This window comes from Thalassophryne amazonica, chromosome 10, assembly GCF_902500255.1.
Source record: "Thalassophryne amazonica chromosome 10, fThaAma1.1, whole genome shotgun sequence".
Lineage (NCBI taxonomy): Eukaryota > Metazoa > Chordata > Actinopteri > Batrachoidiformes > Batrachoididae > Thalassophryne > Thalassophryne amazonica.
Genome location: NC_047112.1, coordinates 16841901 through 16864970, shown reverse-complemented (window position 1 = coordinate 16864970; position 23070 = coordinate 16841901). Strand labels below are relative to the sequence as shown.

At 42.2% G+C, this 23070-nt stretch overlaps 1 protein-coding gene across 1 annotated transcript; it reads right to left on the bottom strand.

Annotated features, from left to right (window-relative positions):
* Positions 1–430: 430 nt before the first annotated feature.
* LOC117519450 (fibronectin type III domain-containing protein 7) lies at positions 431–22853 on the bottom strand. The gene is made up of 16 exons (XM_034180795.1): positions 22646–22853; positions 21692–21952; positions 21097–21357; positions 19349–19684; positions 18955–19236; positions 17367–17627; positions 13949–14209; positions 13542–13805; positions 7886–8146; positions 6091–6351; positions 4856–5116; positions 4054–4314; positions 3693–3950; positions 1913–2170; positions 1699–1831; positions 431–485 (listed from the first exon to the last, which is right to left on the bottom strand). Exons 1-16 carry the CDS (start codon positions 22851–22853, stop codon positions 431–433), a joined length of 3882 nt encoding a protein of 1293 aa, XP_034036686.1.
* Positions 22854–23070: the final 217 nt, after the last annotated feature.

Genomic DNA, 23070 nt, shown 5'->3' with positions numbered 1-23070 from the left:
ACAATAATGTGACTATTGTGGTGACAAACTGTATTTGCATGAAATGACACATACTGATTCCCTTTTTCTTTGAGAAACCAGAGCAGAGAGTTCAGTCAGAATCAAATCACCAGTGTATAGAGTTTGGGTTTGGACCCTACCTGCTATGAGTTTTGATGGTTGGCTGGGGATGCTTCTGCACACATAGTCAAATGCCTGAATAGATATGTAGTACTCCTGCCCACACATGAACTCAGAAATGTAAGCCCAGGTATCCCTGGTGCTGAGCTCCACTTTGTGGCCGCTGTTGCTTTCCGCTTTTACGATATAAATGTCTGCAGTTTCACTGGCGTTCCAGCTCATGGATCCCACCTAAGAAACAGAAGAGAATGCTTAGTGCTGATTTCAGCAGGAACATGCAGAGAATTGCTTTGAAAAACGAGGTAAAACATTAACCTTTGTAGAGCAGTTCAGAGATGAGATCAAGTTCTGGGGTGCACATGGTGCTAAAAACAGAAGACAAAGGTGTCTTGAAAATACAATTTCATACGTGAGAACGTTAACACTATTAAAGAGTTTATAATATTATTAAAAATGTAACTTTAACTCATAATCAGTGAGAAATATGGAAACGTGGGAAGGATCAGAGGTGACACTGATTTGCTTCGGTCAATATTCAGACAAACTGACATGGCGAGAACCGAAACAACAGAATACTAAACTAGAACTGAGGGGGTCACCGACCTTGCTCCTGGAGATCACTCGCCCTGCATGTTTTCATCCCTTCCTCTTATACCCACTGTTAATTATTCCACAATTGTGTTCAATCAATCAAGAGCTCGGAAACACCAGCATTTACTAATCAGAAGGTGCACATGGAAAACATATAGAACATGGATTTGGTGACCACTGAATGAAACTGAAGGAAATTTGGGTGGTTTGTTAGCAGGAGTACTGTATTTTCCAAAGTACAAGTCATGTTTTTTTTATTAGTTTGGGAGGTCCTGTGACTTACATTACAGTGTGAGTTATATATTGTTCGTTATGAATATAAATATTATTTATAGTGGGTTTTCCCAGCAATTAAAGCACAAAAAATAAACAATAATAATATAATAAATGCCAATAATAAAAGTACACTAAAACAATGCATGAAAACCCCAAAACAAAGAGCTGATAAGACAGAAAAAGGTGTGACTTACACTCCGGGAAGTACAGTATACTCTATAAAATGATTTGTATGACATTTGGTGAAAATATTGGATTTTACAAGAGGAAGACCTCGTTTGATTTTGGTGATCATGTCGGCCTGGATTCAGGAATGAAGGCTGTTCCACACTACTGGGGTGGGATTTTGCGAGACAAAGTTTCAAGGTGGTTTTGGCAATTTGTTATCACACAATTTGGTGCAGATTCTCTGTATTTTCTTTTCCAACTTGGTAGCAGAATCTCCACGAAAGTAAAATATCTGAAAGCAGGGCTATGTTGCAGATATATTCTCACCATTAAGCCGATAAAGTAAGATAAGTATTAAGGCGGACTAATAGCAGATACAGCAAATTAATGCAAGATAACTGAGTATCTTTTGTACCCATTCGTATTGTAGTGACGTTGCTTGGCGCGCTGCTACACATGTAATCACTGGCAATTACATGAACGGTGTAAATTTTGCCACAGTGCAGATCATTCCAGGTACAGTGGCTGGTGTTTGTAGTGCACGTGTGTATATGTCCATCCTCTGCCTCTGCAAAGGCCAAATAGTACTCCGCCCCGTCGCTCACGGCCCAGCTGACGGAGCCCTTGCTGTCCTCACAGTGTGTGTAGCGCCGTACATGCTGCGGTACACAGGGCCCTAAGAAGGCAGGAGACAGAAGTTAATTTTCTGCAACATCATGACCCTCATATGGCAAAACGTAAAAGAGAAATTGTGCACCTGTTTTAAAATCTTTGGGCAGGCTCAGATGGCTGTCACACTGATCATCTTGGGATTTAACCGTGAAGGTGAAAATTTGTCCACAGGGCAACTCGAGCTCTGCCATCGTATCATTGGTTTGGAGAGCCGTGATGTAGCCCAGATTTCCAATGGCTGAGACCACGTACATTTTTGCACCTTTTGCTTCCATCCAATCCAGAAACACCGTCTCACTGTCACATGACCCGTTAACTGTGATGCCAAGCGGTTGGCAGGGCTCTGGAGAGAAAGTTAGACAATATTTTACTGTATATTTCCAATGTATTTAATTGCGTTGCCCAACAGAGCATTTCTGCTTATTTTGGATTTCTGAAGACTTCCCAAAATGTAAAGCTAATTTTCAGCACTCTGGTGCCGCTCTACATTCACCGCACCGCAGCACTACCCTGGTTCCTATTTGGCAAACACCCAGGGAGACAACTACTCCATCCCCATTTCTCGATGGTAGCCATCTCTATTTGTTGTCCTCAACACTGAGGCACCTGCTGGATCATGTCCAGAAAACCCTACCATGTGGCCACACACTGCAAGTAACACAAGTAATAGTCATTCCAGCAGAACCAGAAGGTCCTCCGGTGAGACCAAGTACCGACAACATCCATAGAGTCCAGGTCTCACAATAATACAGTAAGAAAGAAAGCACATGGACCCTGAAGACGTGGACCTTCATTCCCCGGCAAAGGTATCTGCATCATCAAATACCTCAATCCAGCAACCTCATGACTCCCTAAACTCTTATTAGAAATCCCTCAAGTTCATAGGCCAAACTCCCAAAGTCACCAATGTCACCATGATGTGAATCTCTCAACATGTTTTGCCACATGATGACTGAGTCATATCACTGAAAGCCTGGATCTTAGTCTTGATCCAGGACAATCACAAAACCAGACTGTCCACACTCAAAATCTCAAGCACTGCAATCATTGATTTAACAAAGATCACAGCATCATTTGCAAGGTCAAGATCAGTGAAACTTTCCTGACAGACACCATCCAAGTCGCTGGACTCCAATACACCCAGTCCATGCAAGCACTGAATGCAGTCAAAACCAGAACACATTAATCATATTGTTTTGCATATTTTTTCACACCAATTGGTAAAGATTATTAAGATATATTTTTTTGAAGACACACAGAAGAAGGACATATAAAAGAATAAACACTCCTACTGTCCTCTCGGCTGGACGGCAGAACATTTTTAAAAATGTCATGACTGGGGTTTTGTTTGTTGGTATGTTCTGTTTTATCTAATATTCAGTTCCTGCGTGGTTTTGTTTTTTGGTTTGTGTTTCTTTGACTGCACTCTCTTGCCTTTCGGTGTGGGCTTTGGTTTGGGGTGTATCTGTTCCCTTTGTTTGTCACGCCCTTCCCCTGCTTGTCTCCCGCACAAGTCTTGTTGCTTCAGTCCTTCAACACCAAATCGTTGTGCCTAACCACCTTCGCTTCCAGCCTACCTTCTGAGTTTTTTCTCCAAGTCCTAGTTCTGATTGCCTGCTGTGTTTTTGACCACCTGCCTGTTTTCTGGACCACGCCCTGCCTAATGTACTTGTTACCGATGCTGATCTTTGACTGCCTTCTTGTGTACCGAATCCCACCTGTGACCAGATTAAACCCTTTTGAACACCAAATGCCTGAGTCAGAGTTAAGCACTTGTGTCCAGCCTCCTCTGGTTCCTGAGCCTGATAAAAACGTAATTAGTAAACCAACAGCTAATCAGTACATCACTAACAATTGGCTAATACCTGTCTGAATCTCCACAGAACTGCTGACTGCACTCTGACACGTGTCACTGTGTGCAGTGACAGAGAACGTGTAGGTTTCTCCGCACTCCAAGTGACTGAACTGGCAGGTGGAGTTGGTGGAGTTACACTGCAGTGTTGTTCCTGTGCTGTAGGTGGCAGTAGCCACGTAGAGCTCCATTTCTTTTTCCTCCCAGTACAGGTTAGCTGTACTTGATCCACACTTCAGGTCAACTCCAACATGCATAGGTTGACAAGGCCCTGAAAAAGAGTTCAGCTTTCATTCAAAATAATGTACTGGGATGTAAAATATGAAGTATCACAGGCTTCTTCATTCACTCCAATGAGATGTCACTTGACTCACGTGTGCTGAAGCTGGTGTTGGTGTGCATCTCAGTTTGACAGTCCTTGCTGATAACGGTGAGGCTGACATTATAAGTCTGACCACACTGCAGGTCTGTCAAATAACAGGAGTTTGTGTTTGTGTCACACAAAGTCCAGTGTCCAGCAGATCCAGTGGCAGTCACCCAGTATGAATTAGCTCCATCGGCTGAGCTCCAAGACACATGAGCTGTGTCATTGTTGCAGTCCACATCCACCTTCACATTTTCAACACCACAGGGAGCTAACGACAGAGAGAAGAAACATGGAGAAACATTAAGGCCCATGTTGTTGCACAACATAATACAAGTTTTACTGCTAATGTCCGCCCGATGCAGTTATCAGTTTTATGCTCCATCACCCACGATGCCAAGTCACAAATCCCTTTTGCACTCATGCGGGCATATAAAGTCCAGTGCATTCTGAAAACCTTGCAGGTTGTTGGACTGCAGTGATGCAATGGCTTGTCCAAGGACATAGACAGGTAGCACAACTGGGACTTGAGCTTATAGGTCTACATACTGGATGGCAACATGCTTGGCAGACTGAAGTAATACTGCCTGAGATGATTTGCGAAGCTCTATATTTGGATTCTTCATAGTTAACAAGGTATGGTTGGTTGCTAGGATCATCAATATTGGGCAAGTCTGTGTGTATATTTATCAGCGGAAGGAGAATTTCCATACCAAGCGTGGCAGACATCTTGGAAAATGGACAATTTGATTACCAGTATTTTGAGAGGCCAGTGGTAAGAGGGAAGTATATTGAACAATTTAAGGTGATACCTGAAGTCAATGAGACAGTGGTGGAGCTGGTGCTGTTGAGCGTCTTTCCAACAGCGACGACGCTGGTATAGTAGATGGTACCACAGTGGAGATCTTTCACAGTACAAAAAGTGTCCGTGGAGTAGCAGGACAGTGAGTGGCCATCACGTCCAGAAAGACTGACGCTGTAGCCCACTGCCACATGACTTCCCTCCCATGACACAGTCGCCATGCTGCCCTGACACGCCACACTGGTCTCCACATTAGTGGGCGGGCAAGGTTCTGAAAACACCACACGAAACAGCGTAGGATAAACAATAACAATTATCATGTAGACGGTCTGTTAATATTTTCGTTTCATCCCATCAGACGTTTGTGTGTATATCTGTGTATCTTATGTTGTTGCAGCTGGTGCAGTGTGTTATTCTGCATAAGTGAAGTAAAACACAAAGTTCTGCCACAGCAGATGGGATTGTAACATAGTGCATGAAAAAGTGAGACATTTTTCATCTATGATGTATCATAATGAAAATGCAAATCCAATGCATTCAGTCATGATTAGTGTCTATTTGTACTACTACAAATCAGCACTAAGTAGACGTGATGAGACATATCAAAGTATGGTTACTTAATTAAAAAAATTAATACAAATGTTAAGAAGCAACTTGAATTGAAGGTATTTTTTTCTTAATACATGGCAGAGCTGTTAAATTGACAAGCATATACAATGGGTCGACATTTATGTGGTTGTACTCTGCACTGTATAAGTATAATATTGAGGAAAATCTAAACATCAGATTGGGACTCGGTATCAGCAGACACTCAGTATTACATGAAATCAAAACAAACACCAAATATTATTATTATTATTATTATAAGAAGAAGAAAAAGAAGAAGAAGAAGAAACATTTTACACAAAAATCGACAAAGATTCAATGCAATGGAAAATGACATTTCAACAGTCTTCATGATTGAAACATTCAAGTCAGAAAATAAAGATTTTGCATCATGATTTAAAAGTTCTGAGTCTCTGGTTGTACTAGGGGGGCCACCACTGATTGAACACATGATGTGACATACTTCCGTCTGCTGGACACTGACACCTGCTGGACAGTTCAGGAATATGCATCCATATGAATGAATGAACCTAATATCTCAAGGCTACAGTCAATGCACGGTGTGTAGGTGCACTAGTGCATATATTGTGTGGCTGTTGGGGGAAGCAGTTGGCAAAAACAGGTAAGATGTTTTCTAACCTGTCTCAATAACGACTGATTCAGACGAGGTAGACACATCTTTGCACACGTTGTTGTTTGCCGTCACGTTGATGATGTACTTTTGGCCGCAGGCCATGTTGTACAAGGCACAGTTGGTATTGTTGGTCATGCATGAAGTCATCAGGCCCTGTAATGTCTGGCCCTCCACAGTGTAATATTGAGCACCAGCACTCGCATCCCACATCACCTGGCCGATGCCCACGCTGTACTGGGTCACGATGTACTGAGGGATGCACGGCTCTGAGAAAATAGAAATGTCACTTATTATGGAATCTGCAGGTCGTCATGCAAAAAAAAAAAAAAAAAAAAAAAAAAGGTCATGAATCATATACGAGGTCTGTTAGAAAAGTATCCGACATTATTTTTTTCAAAAACCATATGGATTTGAATCACGTGTGATTACATCAGACATGCTTGAACCCTCGTGGGCATGCAAGAGTATTTTCACGCCTGTCGGTTACGTCATTCGCCTGTGGGCAGTCTTTGAGTGAGGAGTGGCCCACCCTCTCGTCGATTTTTCATTGTTTAGGAATGGCTCAGAGACTGCTGCTTTGTTTGATAAAAATTTTTTCAAAAGCTGTAAGGCACAACTGAGTGGACACCATTCGATAAATTCAGCTGGTTTTCGGTAAAAATTTTAACAGCTGATGAGAGATTTTGGTCTGGTAGTGTCGCTTTAAAGACGGCCCACGGTGCCTGACGGCGATCTGCGCTTCGAGGCGGCAGCGTCTCACCGTTTCAAGTTGAAAACTTCCACATTTCAGGCTCTGTTGACCCAGTAAGTCATCAGAGAACAGAGAACTTTCAGAAGAAGTCGGCATGAGGAGTTTATTCGGACATTCCATTGTTAACGGACATTTTGTAATGAAAGAACGTGCGGGCAGAGTCACATGTCGGGCCGGACCCGACCGCGGGGGGTCGCGACAGGAAAAACACCTCCTTTGGAAACCTTAACGGGCAAGTTGGAACATGCCCAAGCTGTTAAACAATTTCTCAGTTACTCACTTGTTGAAAGCCATCAAAAGCCGCCTGAATTTTACAAATGGTTTTCAACACGGAGGTGTTTTTCCTGTCGTGGCGCACACAGATTCGCCGAGTCATCACGGAAACGACTCGGCGAATTTGCGCGCACGTCTTTCATTAAAAAATGTCCTTAAACAGTGGAATGTCCGCATAAAGTCCTCATGCCGGCCTCTTCTGAATCTTCTCTGTTCTCTCACGACATCCTGGGTGAATTAAGCCTTAAATTAGGATGTTTTCAGCTCGAAACAGGCCGACGACGGCGCCTGGAAGCGCTGCGTGACGTCCCGCTCCGTGGGAAGTCCTTACAGCGACAGAAACACCCCATAATCTCTCATCAGCCGTTAAACTTTTCACCGAAAACCAGCTAAATTTCTCGAATAGTGTCCACTCGGATATTCCTCACAGGTCCAGAAAAAATTTTGATAAAGCAACGCGCGCCGTCTCGAGCAGCGTGTGAAACAAAGGAATTCAGCCGAGAGGGCGGGACCACATCTCACTCAAGGCCTGCCCACAGGGAAATGATGTCACCGACGCGTGAAAAAACTCACGCATGCGCACGAGGGTTCAAGCATGATTGGGATAATCGCACGTCATTCAAATCCATATAGTTAAAAAAAAAATGAAAGTGTCGGTTTCTTATCTAATACACCTCGTATGTGCGTCATGGACAGCACTTTAATAAACACTAGGAATTATTTCAAACATGGCTTCAAGTATTGAAAATTTGCACACAGCAGCTTTAATTTCTCACCCGTGAGCAGCTGTCCTGACATGTGAGCGATGCTGCTGCAGTTCATTGCCAGCGCCATTACTGAGATGGAGTAGCTTTGCCCGCAGAGCAGCGCCACCAGCTCACAGTGGGTGGTGTTGACCTTACAGGTGGCGGTGTGGCCTGATGCCGCGGTGGCTGTGACCAAATAGGACAAAGCTCCTTCACTCCGGAACCAGCTCACAATGGCTGTCTTCATACTGCAGTCCATCCCGGCAGCGATATGAGTTGGGACACAAGGGACTGAAAGGCAATGAAAAAGGACGGTTATGATCGTCATCACTAACTGCATCGTTTAAAGGATCAACAACAATACATAATAATACAACCAGTTTTGCAGGAACATCCTATAAGTAGCTCAGCCTGAGAATTTTATCAATTTTATTCAAGAAATGAACAGACCTTTTCAGATGAATATTGTTTTCTGTTTGCTTTGTAGGTTTAAATTGCCTGTTTTCTTGATTGGCACCAAAATTTAATAATTTCTACTCACCATTGGACCCAAACTTTTAAATGACATTTTGCCTTTCCCCAAAAATCAAACTATAAATATATATATAATTTGAACAATGTTTGTCTGTTTGGCAAAGCTAAAGGTCATTGGGAACAAAGGCCAACATTCAAACTAATCTAAAATAAATAAATAAATAACTTTTACCTTGTGTGTGCTTTTTATATGTGTTCATGTACCGGGCCGGCTTATGTGTGTTGTTTGTGTGTGTCGTCTGTCGTCATGAGGCCGGTCATAGTTTGCTCAGTCCTGCTGTTGACCTAAGGCAGGATATACATCTGGAGCTGGTCCCCGGGCGCCTAAAGGCGACTTCTGCTCCTAACTGGCAATTAGGATGGGTTAAATGCAGTAAACACATTTCATTGTGCAGGGAACATGTCCTTTGTGCATATGACAATAAAATTCTTTTGAATCCTTTGAATCCTTTGAAATAAAAATGTAATTTTACTTTTCACTCATGTTTGCAGTGAACCTGGTGCACATATGCAGGTGAGTTCCAGAAGTACTGAGACCAAGATCAAATTTGCCAAAGGTCAATCCCTGGGTCAAGCTCCTGTTTGTCTCTCTGTTTGTTGGCCTTCCCCTTCCATTTGGTCACTTAATACCAAACCTGACAGGTGGATGAAGGTTGACCCCTGAACTGCACTAAAAGGGTTCATTTTGGCAAAGGTCACTGGGTCATGAACAAGGACTACATTTTTTAACCTGATTTGGAGATATTTGCAGGCAGATTTCCAGAATGACTTTGACAATGCCAAAGGTCACTCAAGTGTTTGAAGTTCCAAGTTAACCGGTGTAAAATTATTTGGGGTCAAAGGTCATATTTCCATCAAACAATGAAATGTGTTATGAGGAAATTGCATTTTATTGATGCTATACTTAAACTAATAAAATTATCAGTTCTTTAAAGAATTCCAACTGTAGGGATGTTTTTCAGTTCGATACCATGTTTATTAAAAACACCAGGCTACTTTAGTGCCACCTTAATCAATTTATCAATAAAACATAATGTTTTTCCAAGTCAGCCATTGTCACTCCTATCTTTAAGTCTGGTGACCGTCATGAAGCGAGTAATTTCAGACCAATAAGTATCCTTCCAGTGCTTTCGAAAGTTGCTGAGAAGGTTGTAATGAAGCAACTGACTACATATCTTCATTCATCCATCCATCCATCCATTTTCTTCCGCTTTATCCGGAGTCGAGTCGCGGGGGGCAGCTCGCAGATAGTAAATTTTGTTTACATCCATTGCAGTTTGGCTTTAGGCCCAATCACTCCATTGAAACAGCTGTTTTACATCTCATCGAGCACATAAAATTTAAATTAGATGGGGGGGGGGGGGGGTGTTAGTTGGTGCCGTATTTTTTGGATTTGAGAAAAGCATTTGATACGGTAAATCATAGTGTTCTTATTTCAAAACTTTCAAATTTTAATATTTCATCAGAAACGCTGCAATGGATGGCTTCTTATTTATCTGATAGGATGCAATGTGTTAAAGTTAAGGATGTTCTCTCTGATAACATTAAGTGTACAATGGGTGTGCCACAAGGTTCTGTTTTGGGCCCCCTTCTCTTTAGTCTTTATATTAATGATCTGCCACAGGTGTGTCAGGGCATGGATCTGCAAATGTATGCTGATGATACTGTCTTATACACACATGCAAAAACTGCTGAACTAGCAGCTAGGAAGCTGACAGCTGCTATGGAAAGGATTATGGAGTGGCTTGACCAGTCATGTCTCAGCCTTAACATAAGATAAAAAGGTATGCTTTTTTCTAAAACCAACCAGTGTGTGAGCGATGAAATCATTATAAAGGCTGAGAGGATTGACATTTAAATATCTTGGAGTAGTACAACCCCTGGTAAAAATTATGGAATCACCGGCCTCGGAGGATATTCATTCAGTTATTTAATTTTGTAGAAAAAAAGCAGATCACAGACATGACACAAAACTAAAGTCATTTCAAATGGCAACTTTCTGGCTTTAAGAAACACTATAAGAAATCAGGAAAAAAAAATTGTGGCAGTCAGTAACGGTTACTTTTTTAGACCAAGCAGAGGGAAAAAAAAATATGGAATCACTCAATTCTGAGGAATAAATTATGGAATCACCCTGTAAATTTTCATCCCCAAAACTAACACCTGCATCAAATCAGATCTGCTCATTAGTCTGCATCTAAAAAGGAGTGATCACACCTTGGAGAACTGTTGCACCAAGTGGACTGACATGAATCATGGCTCCAACACGAGAGATGTCAATTGAAACAAAGGAGAGGATTATCAAACTCTTAAAAGAGGGTAAATCATCACGCAATGTTGCAAAAGATGTTAGTTGTTCACAGTCAGCTGTGTCTAAACTCTGGACCAAATACAAACAACATGGGAAGGTTGTTAAAGGCAAACATACTGGTAGACCAAGGAAGACATCAAAGCATCAAGACAGAAAACTTAAAGCAATATGTCTCAAAAACCGAAAATGCACAACAAAACAAATGAGGAATGAATGGGAGGAAACTGGAGTCAACGTCTGTGACCGAACTGTAAGAAACTGCCTAAAGGAAATGGGATTTACATACAGAAAAGCTAAACAAAAGCCAACCTAAACAGAAAAAAACAAGGTTACAATGGGCTAAGGAAAAGCAATCGTGAACTGTGGATGACTGGATGAAAGTCATATTCAGTGATGAATCTCGAATCTGCATTGGGCAAGGTGATGATGCTGGAACTTTTGTTTGGTGCCGTTCCAATGAGATTTATAAAGATGACTGCCTGAAGAGAACATGTAAATTTCAAGTCATTGATGATATGGGGCTGCATGTCAGGTAAAGGCACTGGGGAGATGGCTGTCATTACATCATCAATAAATGCACAAGTTTACGTTGATATTTTGGACACTTTTCTTATCCCATCAATTGAAAGGAAAGATGATAAAGCATCTTGCCATAGAGCAAAAACTGTGAAAACATTCCTTGCAAAAAGACACATAGGGTCGATGTCATGGCCTGCAAATAGTCCGGATCTTAATCCAATTGAAAATCTTTGGTGGAAGTTGAAGAAAATGGTCCATGACAAGGCTCCAACCTGCAAAGCTGATCTGGCAACAGCAATCAGAGAAAGTTGGAGCCAGATTGATGAAGAGTACTGTTTGTCACTCATTAAGTCCATGCCTCAGAGACTGCAAGCTGTTATAAAAGCCAGAGGTGGTGCAACAAAATACTAGTGATGTTGGAGCGTTCTTTTGTTTTTCATGATTCCATAATTTTTTCCTCAGAATTGAGTGATTCCATATTTTTTTCCCTCTGCTTGGTCTAAAAAAGTAACCGTTACTGACTGCCACAATTGTTTTTCCTGATTTCTTATAGTGTTTCTTAAAGCCAGAAAGTTGCCATTTGAAATGACTTTAGTTTTGTGTCATGTCTGTGATCTGCTTTTTTTCTACAAAATTAAACAACTGAATGAACATCCTCCGAGGCCGTTGATTCCATAATTTTTGCCAGGGGTTGTAATTGATTCAAATCTTAATTTTAAGTCATGTGAAAAAAATGACCAAAACTATCAGATATAATTTGATGCGTTTTAGACATATTAGAGGCTGTCTTTCAATGGATGCTGCAAAGACCTTTATGCATGCTATGATTTTTTCCTCATTTGTCATATTGTATCACATGTTGGGGGCAGGCTGGAGAAACAACTATTAAGCCACTGGAATCTCTATATAAACAAACATTAAAAACTTTAGATAAAAAATCTATGCAATATCACCACTGCAAGATTTGTTTAGTTTTGAGAACTATAAACTGTTCTCTAATCTGTGTCTTACATTCAAGATTTTGAATGGCTTGGCTCCTTCCCCATTATGTGAATTTGTTAATATTTGTCCGGTGCAGTCCATAAGATCTACCAGAATATCTTCAATAAGAGACTGTTCTGTGCCTTTCCGTCGTACTGCTTTTGGTCAGTCAGCTTTCTCTGTGAAAGCCACGACTCAGTGGAATGCTCTCCCTGACGGCATCAAGAACTCTGATTCTACTGGAAGTTTCAAGAACAAGTTGAAAAATTTTCTGAAAGGTACTCAATTCTGTAACCACTGATTTTTTTGAAACATTATGTAAATAGGATTGTGTGAATGTGTTTGTGTGGATGTGAGTGTATATGTCTGTGTGGGTGATTTATAGATTTGCAGTTTTGAGTTTATATTTTTGTGATGTTTTATTATTTATGTTTTAACTGTGATTTGTCAAGGGACTGCAGATGTAAATTAGCTTTAAGCTAACTCTGGTACAATGCATCAAATGGAAACATTTATGTTTTTATTGTACATGGTCCCTTTATAAATAAAATGTTGGGAAAAAAAAAAAAGCTTTTGCCTTGAAATGATAATAAAATAATTCCTTCACTCATGCATTCATTTTCTATACCTGCTTATTCCAATTAAGGGTCATGGGGGCCTTGGAGCACATCCCAGGGGTCACTGGGTGAGAAGCGGGGTACATCTTGGACAGGCTGCCAGTTTATCGCAGGGCATCACAATAATAAACAAAACTATTCCCACAGTGAACTAGCACTCTGCAGAGTCTCTGATTGAAGGACTCAAATGATTTTCTTAATTGATAGAGAGATGGTGAAATACTTTTTCATAAATTTTTTATTCACATTTACAAAGAGAAAACCCCTGATGTTTTTTGCTACGAGTCTGCAAATATGAGATCTTGTACAGACGAGTGCATCAATCGCTAAATACCTTATTTTCTGGAATATAAGTTGCACTTTACTACTTTGGGAGATGCTGCGACATATACTTCGATACGACATGTATACTGAAAAATCACACATTTGTTATAATTATTATGACTATTTATATAGGATTTTCCCAGGAATCAAAACACTAAACAAAATAAACTAATAATAAAAGAATAAATACCAATAATAGAAAGTACACCATAGCAATGCATGAAACTCCCAAATTAAAGATGTAATAATAGAAAAACAGGTGTGACATATACTCTAGTGCGAGTTTTTTTCCTGTTCAAGAGGCATTTTTTAAACACGCATGACTTACACTCTGGAATTTACAGTATGTGTTCCATCCACAGCCCATGAGCTGCATCAACCAGGTGTTCCTCTTTCCTACCTGAATGTGTGTCCATCACAGGTGTAGGTGGGCTGTCGCAGTATCCGTCAGAAGACACCAGAGTGGTGTGGTAGATCTGGCCGCAGTGGATTCCCAGCACGCTGCAGAAGCCTTGGGTTGTTGCCAGGCACGTCGTGGACAGACCGATGCTGTCGTGCACTGTGGCGAGGTAAGAGTCTGCTCCTGAGCTCTCTCTCCAGGATATAACCAGAGAACCGGCCTCACAGTCCGTCACAGAGGAGAAGTTTGCCGGGGTGCATGGCACTGGTGAGAAGAGACACTAAACGTGTGAGGGTGTTCCATACATTTTTTTTTAATGCTTTAAAGCTGCAATAATTAATAATCCTCTTTATTCATTCAATCATTTTTAACTTCTGGACACTATTTCAGCATGAAGCTCCACCTACCAGTCTTGATGGACACACTGTCACTGGGTTTGGTGGTGCATCTGAAGCCCTTTGCCACCACCGTCGCATTGTAGTACCGTCCACACTGCAAGCCTCTCAGGTCACATCTGTTAAAAGGGGAGCTGCACTCGTCCGTGTGGCCGTTATCGCTCACAGCCATCACGTGGTAATTCAGGCCTCGGGCGCTGTAGTTCCACGACATGGAGGCCACGTTGGTGATGCAGCTCAGACTGACCTTGAGTTCCTCTGGAACACATGGCTCTGTGGGGACACAGTCACTTAGGAACTGCTTTGACATGTTTTGGAGAAACATTCCTTCTCCTAAAATCCAGATGTTTTCTGACTTTTGTTCATTCCCTCTGAAAGTGGGGGTATGATTTCACACATTGGTTTACTTGTTGGATTTTTTTTTTCTTTTCTTTGCACAATTCCTCAAACTATCAAACCCATTTAATATAGTGCTAAAAGTTTGATCTCTCCTGGAAAGTGTTGTTTAAAATTTTGGGTCACATCCAGATAAAGCAACTTAAGTTGGATATTTGTAAAAGATTTTTATTTATGTTTTCCAAGGCTTCAACGCAATGAGTGAATGAATACACAGATAGATAAATTAACAAGTTCACACTTTTCAGACTCAAAAAGAATAAATGTTATTATCTTGTGTATCTCTGGTTTTATAAAACGTATAATGACAAATTAAACCAAATAAAATTTTGTGAATTTTGATGGAACAGATCAACAAGAAACTTTGCTTTTCTTATGCTGAACACTGCCACCTGCTGGGTGGTGGGTGGATGCTGGACAGATAATAGAAATTAGGAGCCTGCCACCTGCTGGACATGTTTGGATTTGTTACAGGGGATAATCTCATCACATGCATGGTGGAAATTAGGAACAGGTGTGGCTGAAGTTACTTGTAGCTTCAAATGAGTTTGTCAGTTTCTTTAATTTCCATCTGGGATTGTTTTTCTTTAATTTATTTATATATTGTAAAATGGAAGGACTGGCCATTTTTCACACTCCTCAGCCTCCCCGGTAAGGTCTATTCCAGAGTACTGGAGAGGAGAATTCAACCGATGGTCGAACCTTGGATTCAGGAGGAGCAGTGTGGTTTTCGTCCTGGTCGCGGCACACTGGATCAGCTCTACACGCTCCATCGGGTGCTCGAGGGTTCATGGGAGTTCACCCAACCAGTCCACATGTGTTTTGTGGATCTGGAGAAGATGTTCGACGTGTCCCTCGGGGCACCCTGTGGGAGTGCTCTGGGAGTATGAGGTCCGGGGTCCTTTGCTAAGGGCTATCCGGTCCCTGTACGACTGCAGCAGGAGCTTGGTTCGCATTGCCGGTAGTAAGTCAAACCTGTTTCCAGTGCACGTTGGCCTCCGCCAGGGCTGCCCTTTGTCACCGGTTCATTATTTTTATGGACAGAATTTCTAGGCGCAGCCACGGTGTAGAGGGGGTTTGGTTTGGGAACCACAGAATCTCGTCTCTGCTGTTTGCGGATGATGTGGTTCTGTTGGCTTCGTCAAATCAGGACCTTCAGCGTGCACTTGGGCAGTTTGCAGCCGAGTGTGAAGCGTCCGGGATGAAAATCAGCACCTCCAAATCCGAGGCCATGGTTCTCGACAAGAAAAAGGTGCTTTGCCCTCTTCAGGTCGGTGGAGTGTCCTTGCCTCAAGTGGAGGAGTTTAAGTATCTCGGGGTCTTGTTCACGAGTGAGAGATGGATGGAGCGTGAGATCGATAGATCGGTGCAGCATCTGCAGTGATGCGGTCGCTGTATCGGACCGTCGTGGTGAAGAGAGAGCTGAGTAGGGGGGCAAAGCTCTCGATTTACTGATTGATCTACGTTCCGATCCTCACCTATGGTCATGAGATTTGGCTCATGACCGAAAAAACGAGATCACGAGTACAAGCGGCCGAGATGAGTTTCCTCCGCAGGGTGGCTGGGCGCTCCGTTAGAGATAGGGTGAGGAGCTCGGTCACTCGGGAGGAGCTCAGAGTGGAGCCGCTGCTCCTCCACGTCGAAAGGAGTCAGTTGAGGTGGCTCGGGCATCTTTTCCGGATGCCCCCTGGACGCCTCGCTGGAGAGGTGTTCCGGGCACGTCCCATTGGGAGGAGGCCCTGGGAAAGACCCAGGACACGCTGGAGGGACTACATCTCTCGGCTGGCTTGGGAATGCCTTGGGGTTCCCCCGGAGGAGCTGGGGGAGGTGTGTGTGGATCGGGAGGTCTGGGCGGCTTTGCTTGAGGTGCTGCCCCCGCGACCCGACTCCGGATAAAGCAGAAGAAAATGGATGGATGCATGGATGGATGGATGGAAATATTGGCCGTTTTTCAAATAAATGTACATTTATAAAACCTTCTGAAAATCACAAACCAGGTCTTAAATAGCTACCATTATTTTCGGGAGGTGGAAGTAAACGTTTGATCTCAAAAAAATGTTATAAGACATTGCGTTGGGGGAAAAAATGTTATTTTGGGTTTTGGCAGAGTGTGCTATTTTTGAATTGTTTGCCATAATCAGAGTACAGTTCCTGTTAAAGAGCTATTCTCTGGATCTTTTTTTCTGAAGAAAACTGAATGTGAGATAAGTTACAATCTTTATTTCCAATCATACAGAACCATGTTAGAACCAACTTTAAGACTCCTGAACTGGAATTATGTAATTCATGCAAAAAGTGCTGCATAATTTCATAATTTCTGAAATGGACGTGGAATGTGAAACATGTCATGGGAACAGGCCCACTGAGTGGCATGAGCACTGCTGGATGACCCCTGCCTGTGGACTGGACGCCTGCATAGACTTCTCATCAAATGCATCTTCTTTTGTTGTGTTGTGTTCTGTTTTATAAAACTGTTAGAATGGCCTAAGCAGTGGGTCACCCCTTTGAGTCTGGTCTGCTTGAGGTTTCTTCCTCAGTATCATCAGAGGGAGGTTTTCCTTATCACTGTCGCCTGTGTGCTTGGGACCCTGGGGGCTGGTAATGTTACAACTTACTTCTGTTGCGATGTGTCACTATATAAACTAAATAAATTGAAATTGAAAGTGCCTTTGTTGCAGTTGAATTGTATTTCACGTAGCATTAAGAATGTGTGAATTTACAGCAAGGGATGTCTGTAAATCTGTTTCCAGATCCTCTTTATTTTTTGGTCACTTTTGGACTTTTCTTGATACTGTATCATGTTGTGTGTTTTTTGAGCAAACATAAAACACCAAATGCTGAAAGACTTCAATTTTAACTTCAGGTCTGGGAGCACGCACTGGTTCAAGTGTGGCAGGTTCTTTGGTCCTAAAGACAGGAACGTTTCTGAAAAGTTTCCTACTTCTTTAAGTACTTCCTCCTTGTCAAGGGTCTCTTTGAGAGTGTTTCACCAACGTGTGCACTACAACAGGACTTTGTATGGCAAGTCGAATACCTGTCTCGACTAAGATTCCCCAGCTCGGGGTGCTGTTGCAGGTCCGTCCCTCAGCTATGACAAGCAGAACGTATGCGGTTCCACACGGGAGGTCGGTGAGTTTACAGCTGGTGTCAGATGTGGTGCAGCAAGTGTGGTCCCCATTGGACTTCTCCAGTGTGGCTGTGTACGTCACTGCGCCTGGACTTGCTGACCAGGACATCTCAACTGTGCCATTTTCACAAGCCACTGCATGCTCAATGGTCTCAGGAGGACAAGGAGCTGAGGAAAGAAAAGTGCCCCTAGATCAATATTAAGACTGCTGGGGCTTCTGGGCTTCAATGTGTACAGTGATTTTCAAATAATCCGTAATATTTATGTGATAATTATTTTGAACATGAACCACCACCCAAACCCACACTTTGCTTTGGTCCAGAGATAATACTAAATGTATGGCTCTGTATGGTAAATCTGTCCGAAACAGGCAGTTCTCAAAACCTGAGTTACCATGCAAGAAGGACACAAATGAGGGAAGCCATCAAGACACCCAGGTAACTCTGAAGGAGGTACTATAATCTCCTCTGGTTGTGATTGGAGAAACTGTGCATCGTAAAACGTTTGTCTGTTGCAACCTCAGTTATATACAGCTTCCTGCTGGAGTGGTATACAAAAGGAGTTTCGTTAAAAGAAGAAGCCAAATTTCACCTACGCTTTGCCAGAAGGCACACACTGTAAAACCAGATAAGTTGATTTTACTTTTAAAAAATGTGAAAGCTGATTGCCTGGAAAAAGTAATTAACAAATGCTTTTTTCATTTAAAAATATTGTACATGAAAAAATACTTGTTCCTTACTTATATTTTTCCAGGCAATCGATTTCCTTTTTTAACAAAGTCAAGTCAACTTGTTAGGTTTTACAGTGCACGGGAGAACTGAGCCTAGAATTGTTCATTCTCTGTGCCACTCTTCCAGAAACCTGTGTGCATGGTGATACAACAGACAAAAGTAGTTGCACAGCCCACAGTTTCTCCAGTCATAGCAACAACAGCCTGTAAAGACTTCAGAGTTGTCATGGGTCTCTTGGTGGCTTCCCTCACTAGTCTGATTTTTGCACAGTTATTCCATTTTTGAGAACTGCCTCCTCCAAACAGTACCTCACTATTTGTCTTAATAATTGATGGAAATGATGTCCAAGACATATTCAGTGACTTCAGTCCATCCCATGACTTTAGAAAAAATAAGTTGGCTGTCTGAGTGATTAATTATAAATAACAATAATAAAAAAAATCTGTTTCTGATGGGCTCTGAAATTGAAAGCACCAGGTATAAAAATGGCTGTAACTCCTAAATGGTGGTTGACGTGACGTCCAATTAATTAAAACTGAAAGTCTCATCATCATCACTGTTTCATTCATCAACCATTCCATCACTGTCCAAATACTTATGGACTTGACTGTATATGTGCCTATAGAGTTTGCACGGTGGTATTTACTATCATTTTCACCTTAGTGGTAACATATTTTCATTGTAAGTAAAACTGATGTAATCGTCTTTATATGGGTACGTGAGTAAATATTTTAAGCTCTTTATTGCATTTTTTTTTTTCTTACCAGTTTCAGTCTTGACAGCGTTACTGGGCACACTGGTGCAGTACCCGTTACGAGCCTGAAGAGTGAAAGTGAGGTTCTCGCCACACTTCAGCGGTGGCAGATCACACACCCTGTCCTCTGTGGTGTTACAATAAAAACTATAGGTAGCATTGGATGATGACAGCCCGTCTTTTGTCGCCAGGACAACGTAACCTTCAGCCGGAGCAGACTCCTCCCACATGACCCAGGCTGAGTTTGTCAGACAGTCGATCTCCACACCAGTCAGGTGGGGTACACAAGGACCTGCCAATCAGAAATCCACCCCATCTCAATGAGGGAAATCCTGCTTAAAAGTCTTCATGATTTCGGTTTCATCTAACCGTTTTTTACTCATCACTACGGTATTGATCCTTACTTGACTTGAATGTCTTGGGTGGGCTGGTTCTGCCCACACAACCATCTCTGGATGGTGTGATGGTGACGCTGTACTCTGTGCCACACTCCAGTGTGCTGAGATTACAGCTGTTCGCGGTGCTGCTGCTGCAGTTGTGCACTTGACCACTGGAGTTCACTGCTGAAACCATGTACAGGACTCCCGCCATTCTGTCTTGCCAGGTCACACTGACAACACCAGTGAGACAGTTCACAGTGGGCTGGAAGGACATGGGCGGGCAGGGAGCTGAGAGGGAGGGAAGGTGAGTGAAGGAGGAAATGACAGTCAGTACGAGCATGATGTCAAACTCAAGTCTGACTGTAACAAAGCACCAAACAGAAATCGTAACACAGCTGGGGGCTGAATCTGTCACGGTCCAAATCGCCCTACGCTCCACTTCTTACATCCTGTATAGGCCCTGAGGCTCATTGGTGCATCCCTGGATTCTGTCTCATGAAGCAGATGAGAGTCTGCGACTCCCCCTGGATGAAATATCAGTTCCTCACAAGTTAAACCCCCCCCGAGGCAAGATCGGTACCCATTTACAGACAGGTGGACTGAGACAAAGCAGATGAAGTGTCTTGTCTTGAACTTGTGTTTATTTGCACAGAACACAGCAAAAATAGCAAATTCCTTGTATGTGAAAACTTACTTGCCAATAAACTTGATTCTGATTCTGACTGTCCCAAACCCAAATCTTCCATAAAAGTCATGAAAGAGTTTCTGTCTCTGACCATCATCTGGACTTAACCCAAATTTAATGGTTTCTATTCCAGACTGGAGCTGAGCTTTAGACTAAATTTTAGAAAAACAGGGTCAAGAGACCTTGAAGGCCACTGGACAAAGAAAAGATATCAGTAATTTTGAACAAATATTGAGAAAGTGACATGAAGTCATTTGTATGTATCCACCTGCATTTTTTTTTTTTTTTTGCCCTTTTTGGGAACCCCTGGGGGGGCACCTCTGGGATTAAATGAGAAAGTCTAATACGTGATGAGACAGTCCCAGTCCCCCAAGGAGTGTTTGTACCGTTTCAGAAAATAAAAAATAAAAATTAAAATCTATGAACAGATTTTCTGCAATGAATCAGACAGTGTGAACATTTTTTTTTTCTTTTTCTTTGTTTTTTCTCCTTTTTTTAGTTTTTGCCCTTTTGTGGGGCTCTGGGGGCCCCTTGGAACAATTCAAGGACAATTAATTTTTTTTTCTGTCTGTAGGCAGCCTCCCAAAGAATCTTTATGCAAAGTTACAGGACAGTTTTGTGTTTGTTTGTTTCAGCAATTCATTTATAAAAATTGTCTCTTTTTCATTCTTTCTTTCTTTTTTGCCCTTCTTGGGGAACCCAGGGAAATTAAATCCATAAGCCCAAACTTCCATAACCAGACAGGCCCCAAAGAGTGTCCCCACCAAATTTCTTCAGTTGAAAGGACTACAAATTTATTCTTGCAATGCATCCTATCTCATGATTTTGAAATTTAAGAAAACTGAATTGTGTTGCACTTCTATATAAATCAGGCCCAAATATTCCCACTCCCCTCCACCACTCTGACAAGTTCAAGCTGAAATTACAACCATCACTGCAAAAGTAAATTAAGTAAAAGTAACAGCAAAAGAAAACAAAAAGGATGTATAAGGGTGAATAGATAAAAAATAAAAAAAAATAAAGTCATGCCCAAAAAAAGGTGTTGCTTTCACTTTCACTTAATTATATTGTAATTATACTGTCTTACCTGTCGTGACCTGCAGTGTGGCACTGCGGGAGCTATTGCAAACTCCATCGTGGGCCAGCACTGTGACATTGTAGGTCAGACCACACTGCATGCGGGGTATCACACAGTGGTGCTCTGCTGTTTTGCAGGTCTTAATGTCTGCGCTGGTGCTCTGCACGGTGGTGTGGAAGTAGACGGCATAACCGCTCGATTCCCACGTGATGTTGAGGTCACCGGACGAACAGTCGAGGTGGTGGTGCACATGCTGTGGCACACATGGAGCTGCAAAGAAACAAACGAATCACATTTAGCTTCCGTGCAGTGGTTATGTTCCTCTGTGCTGTTCGTGAGTGTGCACTTTGTCTTGGCTCCACAACTGAGTCTCACTGCAATCACGCACCTGCCTTGTATTGTGTCATTAACACTCAAGTCTGTAGTTTGTCTGGTGTTTCTTCCCATGTCCTCACTTTTTTGTTTGTTTTTCGGGCAGATCATCAGCCCTTCATGTGCCACAGGCATCACCAGCTGTTTCGCATTACTTCTGATAAACTTTATAACTACAGTTCCTATTGCATTTTATGTCAAATTTATCTGTCACCTGTAACAAAATGCCTACCTGTTTGAATCATCTGACTGGTGCTCTTGGACCCGACACAATTTTTATTGACGCCAACAACATAAACTTCATAATGTTGTCCACAGAGGAGACCAGTTATCTGGCAAGTGGTGGTGCTGGTGTTACAGGACATTTTGTGGCCCTCTGAGTCCTTGGCCACAGCCATGTATGTCACGGAGCCCTGTGAGACCTCCCATGACACCGTAATGTTGTTTGATTGACAGGACGAATTGACTGTTTTGAGGGTGGGAGGGCAGGGTGCTGCAAGAGAGAGACAAAAATCAGTCAAATTCTTCTTCTAATTGGAGAGAGCATCCATGTCTCATGGTGGACTTTCCTTAAATGCCTCAAATACATGTTTGGACAGCGGGAATTTACATTTTGTGTGTCCTGTATATGTCTTGCTTCCAACAAGAACTATCAGATATCACATAACAACACCTTTAGAACTCATCAAATCTAAAATAATTGACTTTGGGATTTTAACACGTCATAGTTTGTTGTACGTTTTACAAATCATAAAATCCACCAAGCAAATATGATTGTTTCATACCTCATTATATCGCTAAACAGAGATAGTGCTCCTATGACAAGTGTAAATATACTTTTACTGATGCATGCTTTTGTGGTTCTGAAGTTGCTGGTACTGCTAGAACTACAGTGTGTTGGCTTTAGTGTCATCTAGTGGTGAGATTGTAGACTGCAGTATGTATTCTCCGGGCATGATTTTGATTCCCCTCATGTTTTCACTTCTTTGGCGACGGGGTTTCAGGTAATTACTGTTGCAATTAATTATACACTAATTAACATATGGTTATTAGTGCTCTGTTGGATTTCTTTTAATTAACACCCATAAATCCTTCAAACTATAGCTTTAAACTCCTTAAATATAAATGTGAACAGCACCACCCCCCTCTCATTTGTTACAGATACAAACCAACCTTAATACGTTACCTGTATTGACTGTGTACCAGTAGCGAGCAGGACTCTCACAGTTCCGTCCCTGTCCGTTCACGCTGACTTTGTAGCTCTCCCCACAGTGCAGGGAGCTGATATTGCAGCTGGAGCCGTTTGTGGAGCAGCTCAACTTTTGGGAGGAAGACAAAGATTCAGCGGTGGCGTTGTAATGGAGTATCCCGCTGCCTGGCGTCCACGACGCCATTGCTGCGTTCGTGCTGCAATCCAAGGAGGTCTTCAAATCAGTGTGAGGACAAGGAGCTGGACATAGAAGGAGACCAGGAGACAGAGGCTTATCAGTGTTTAAAAGAAAACACAGTTTGGGGAAGAAAAAAAACATTGCCAAGTACTCTGTATATTGGATATAACAAATTTAAAAAATGACCACGTTAAATACTCTCAGTTTGAGTAAAGGCGTTGCT

Excerpts from the sequence above, each read along its gene's own strand:
- LOC117519450 (XM_034180795.1), bottom strand. The coding sequence starts at position 22,853 with ATGGCGTCGTGGACGCCAGGCAGCGGGATACTCCATTACAACGCCACC. Across the intron at positions 14,210-17,366 it reads GGGAATCTTAGTCGAGACAG|AGCCATGTGTTCCAGAGGAA; the intron begins GTATTCGACTTG and ends GTGTCCCCACAG. Across the intron at positions 486-1,698 it reads GAGGATGGACATATACACAC|CACCATGTGCACCCCAGAAC; the intron begins GTGCACTACAAA and ends TTCTGTTTTTAG.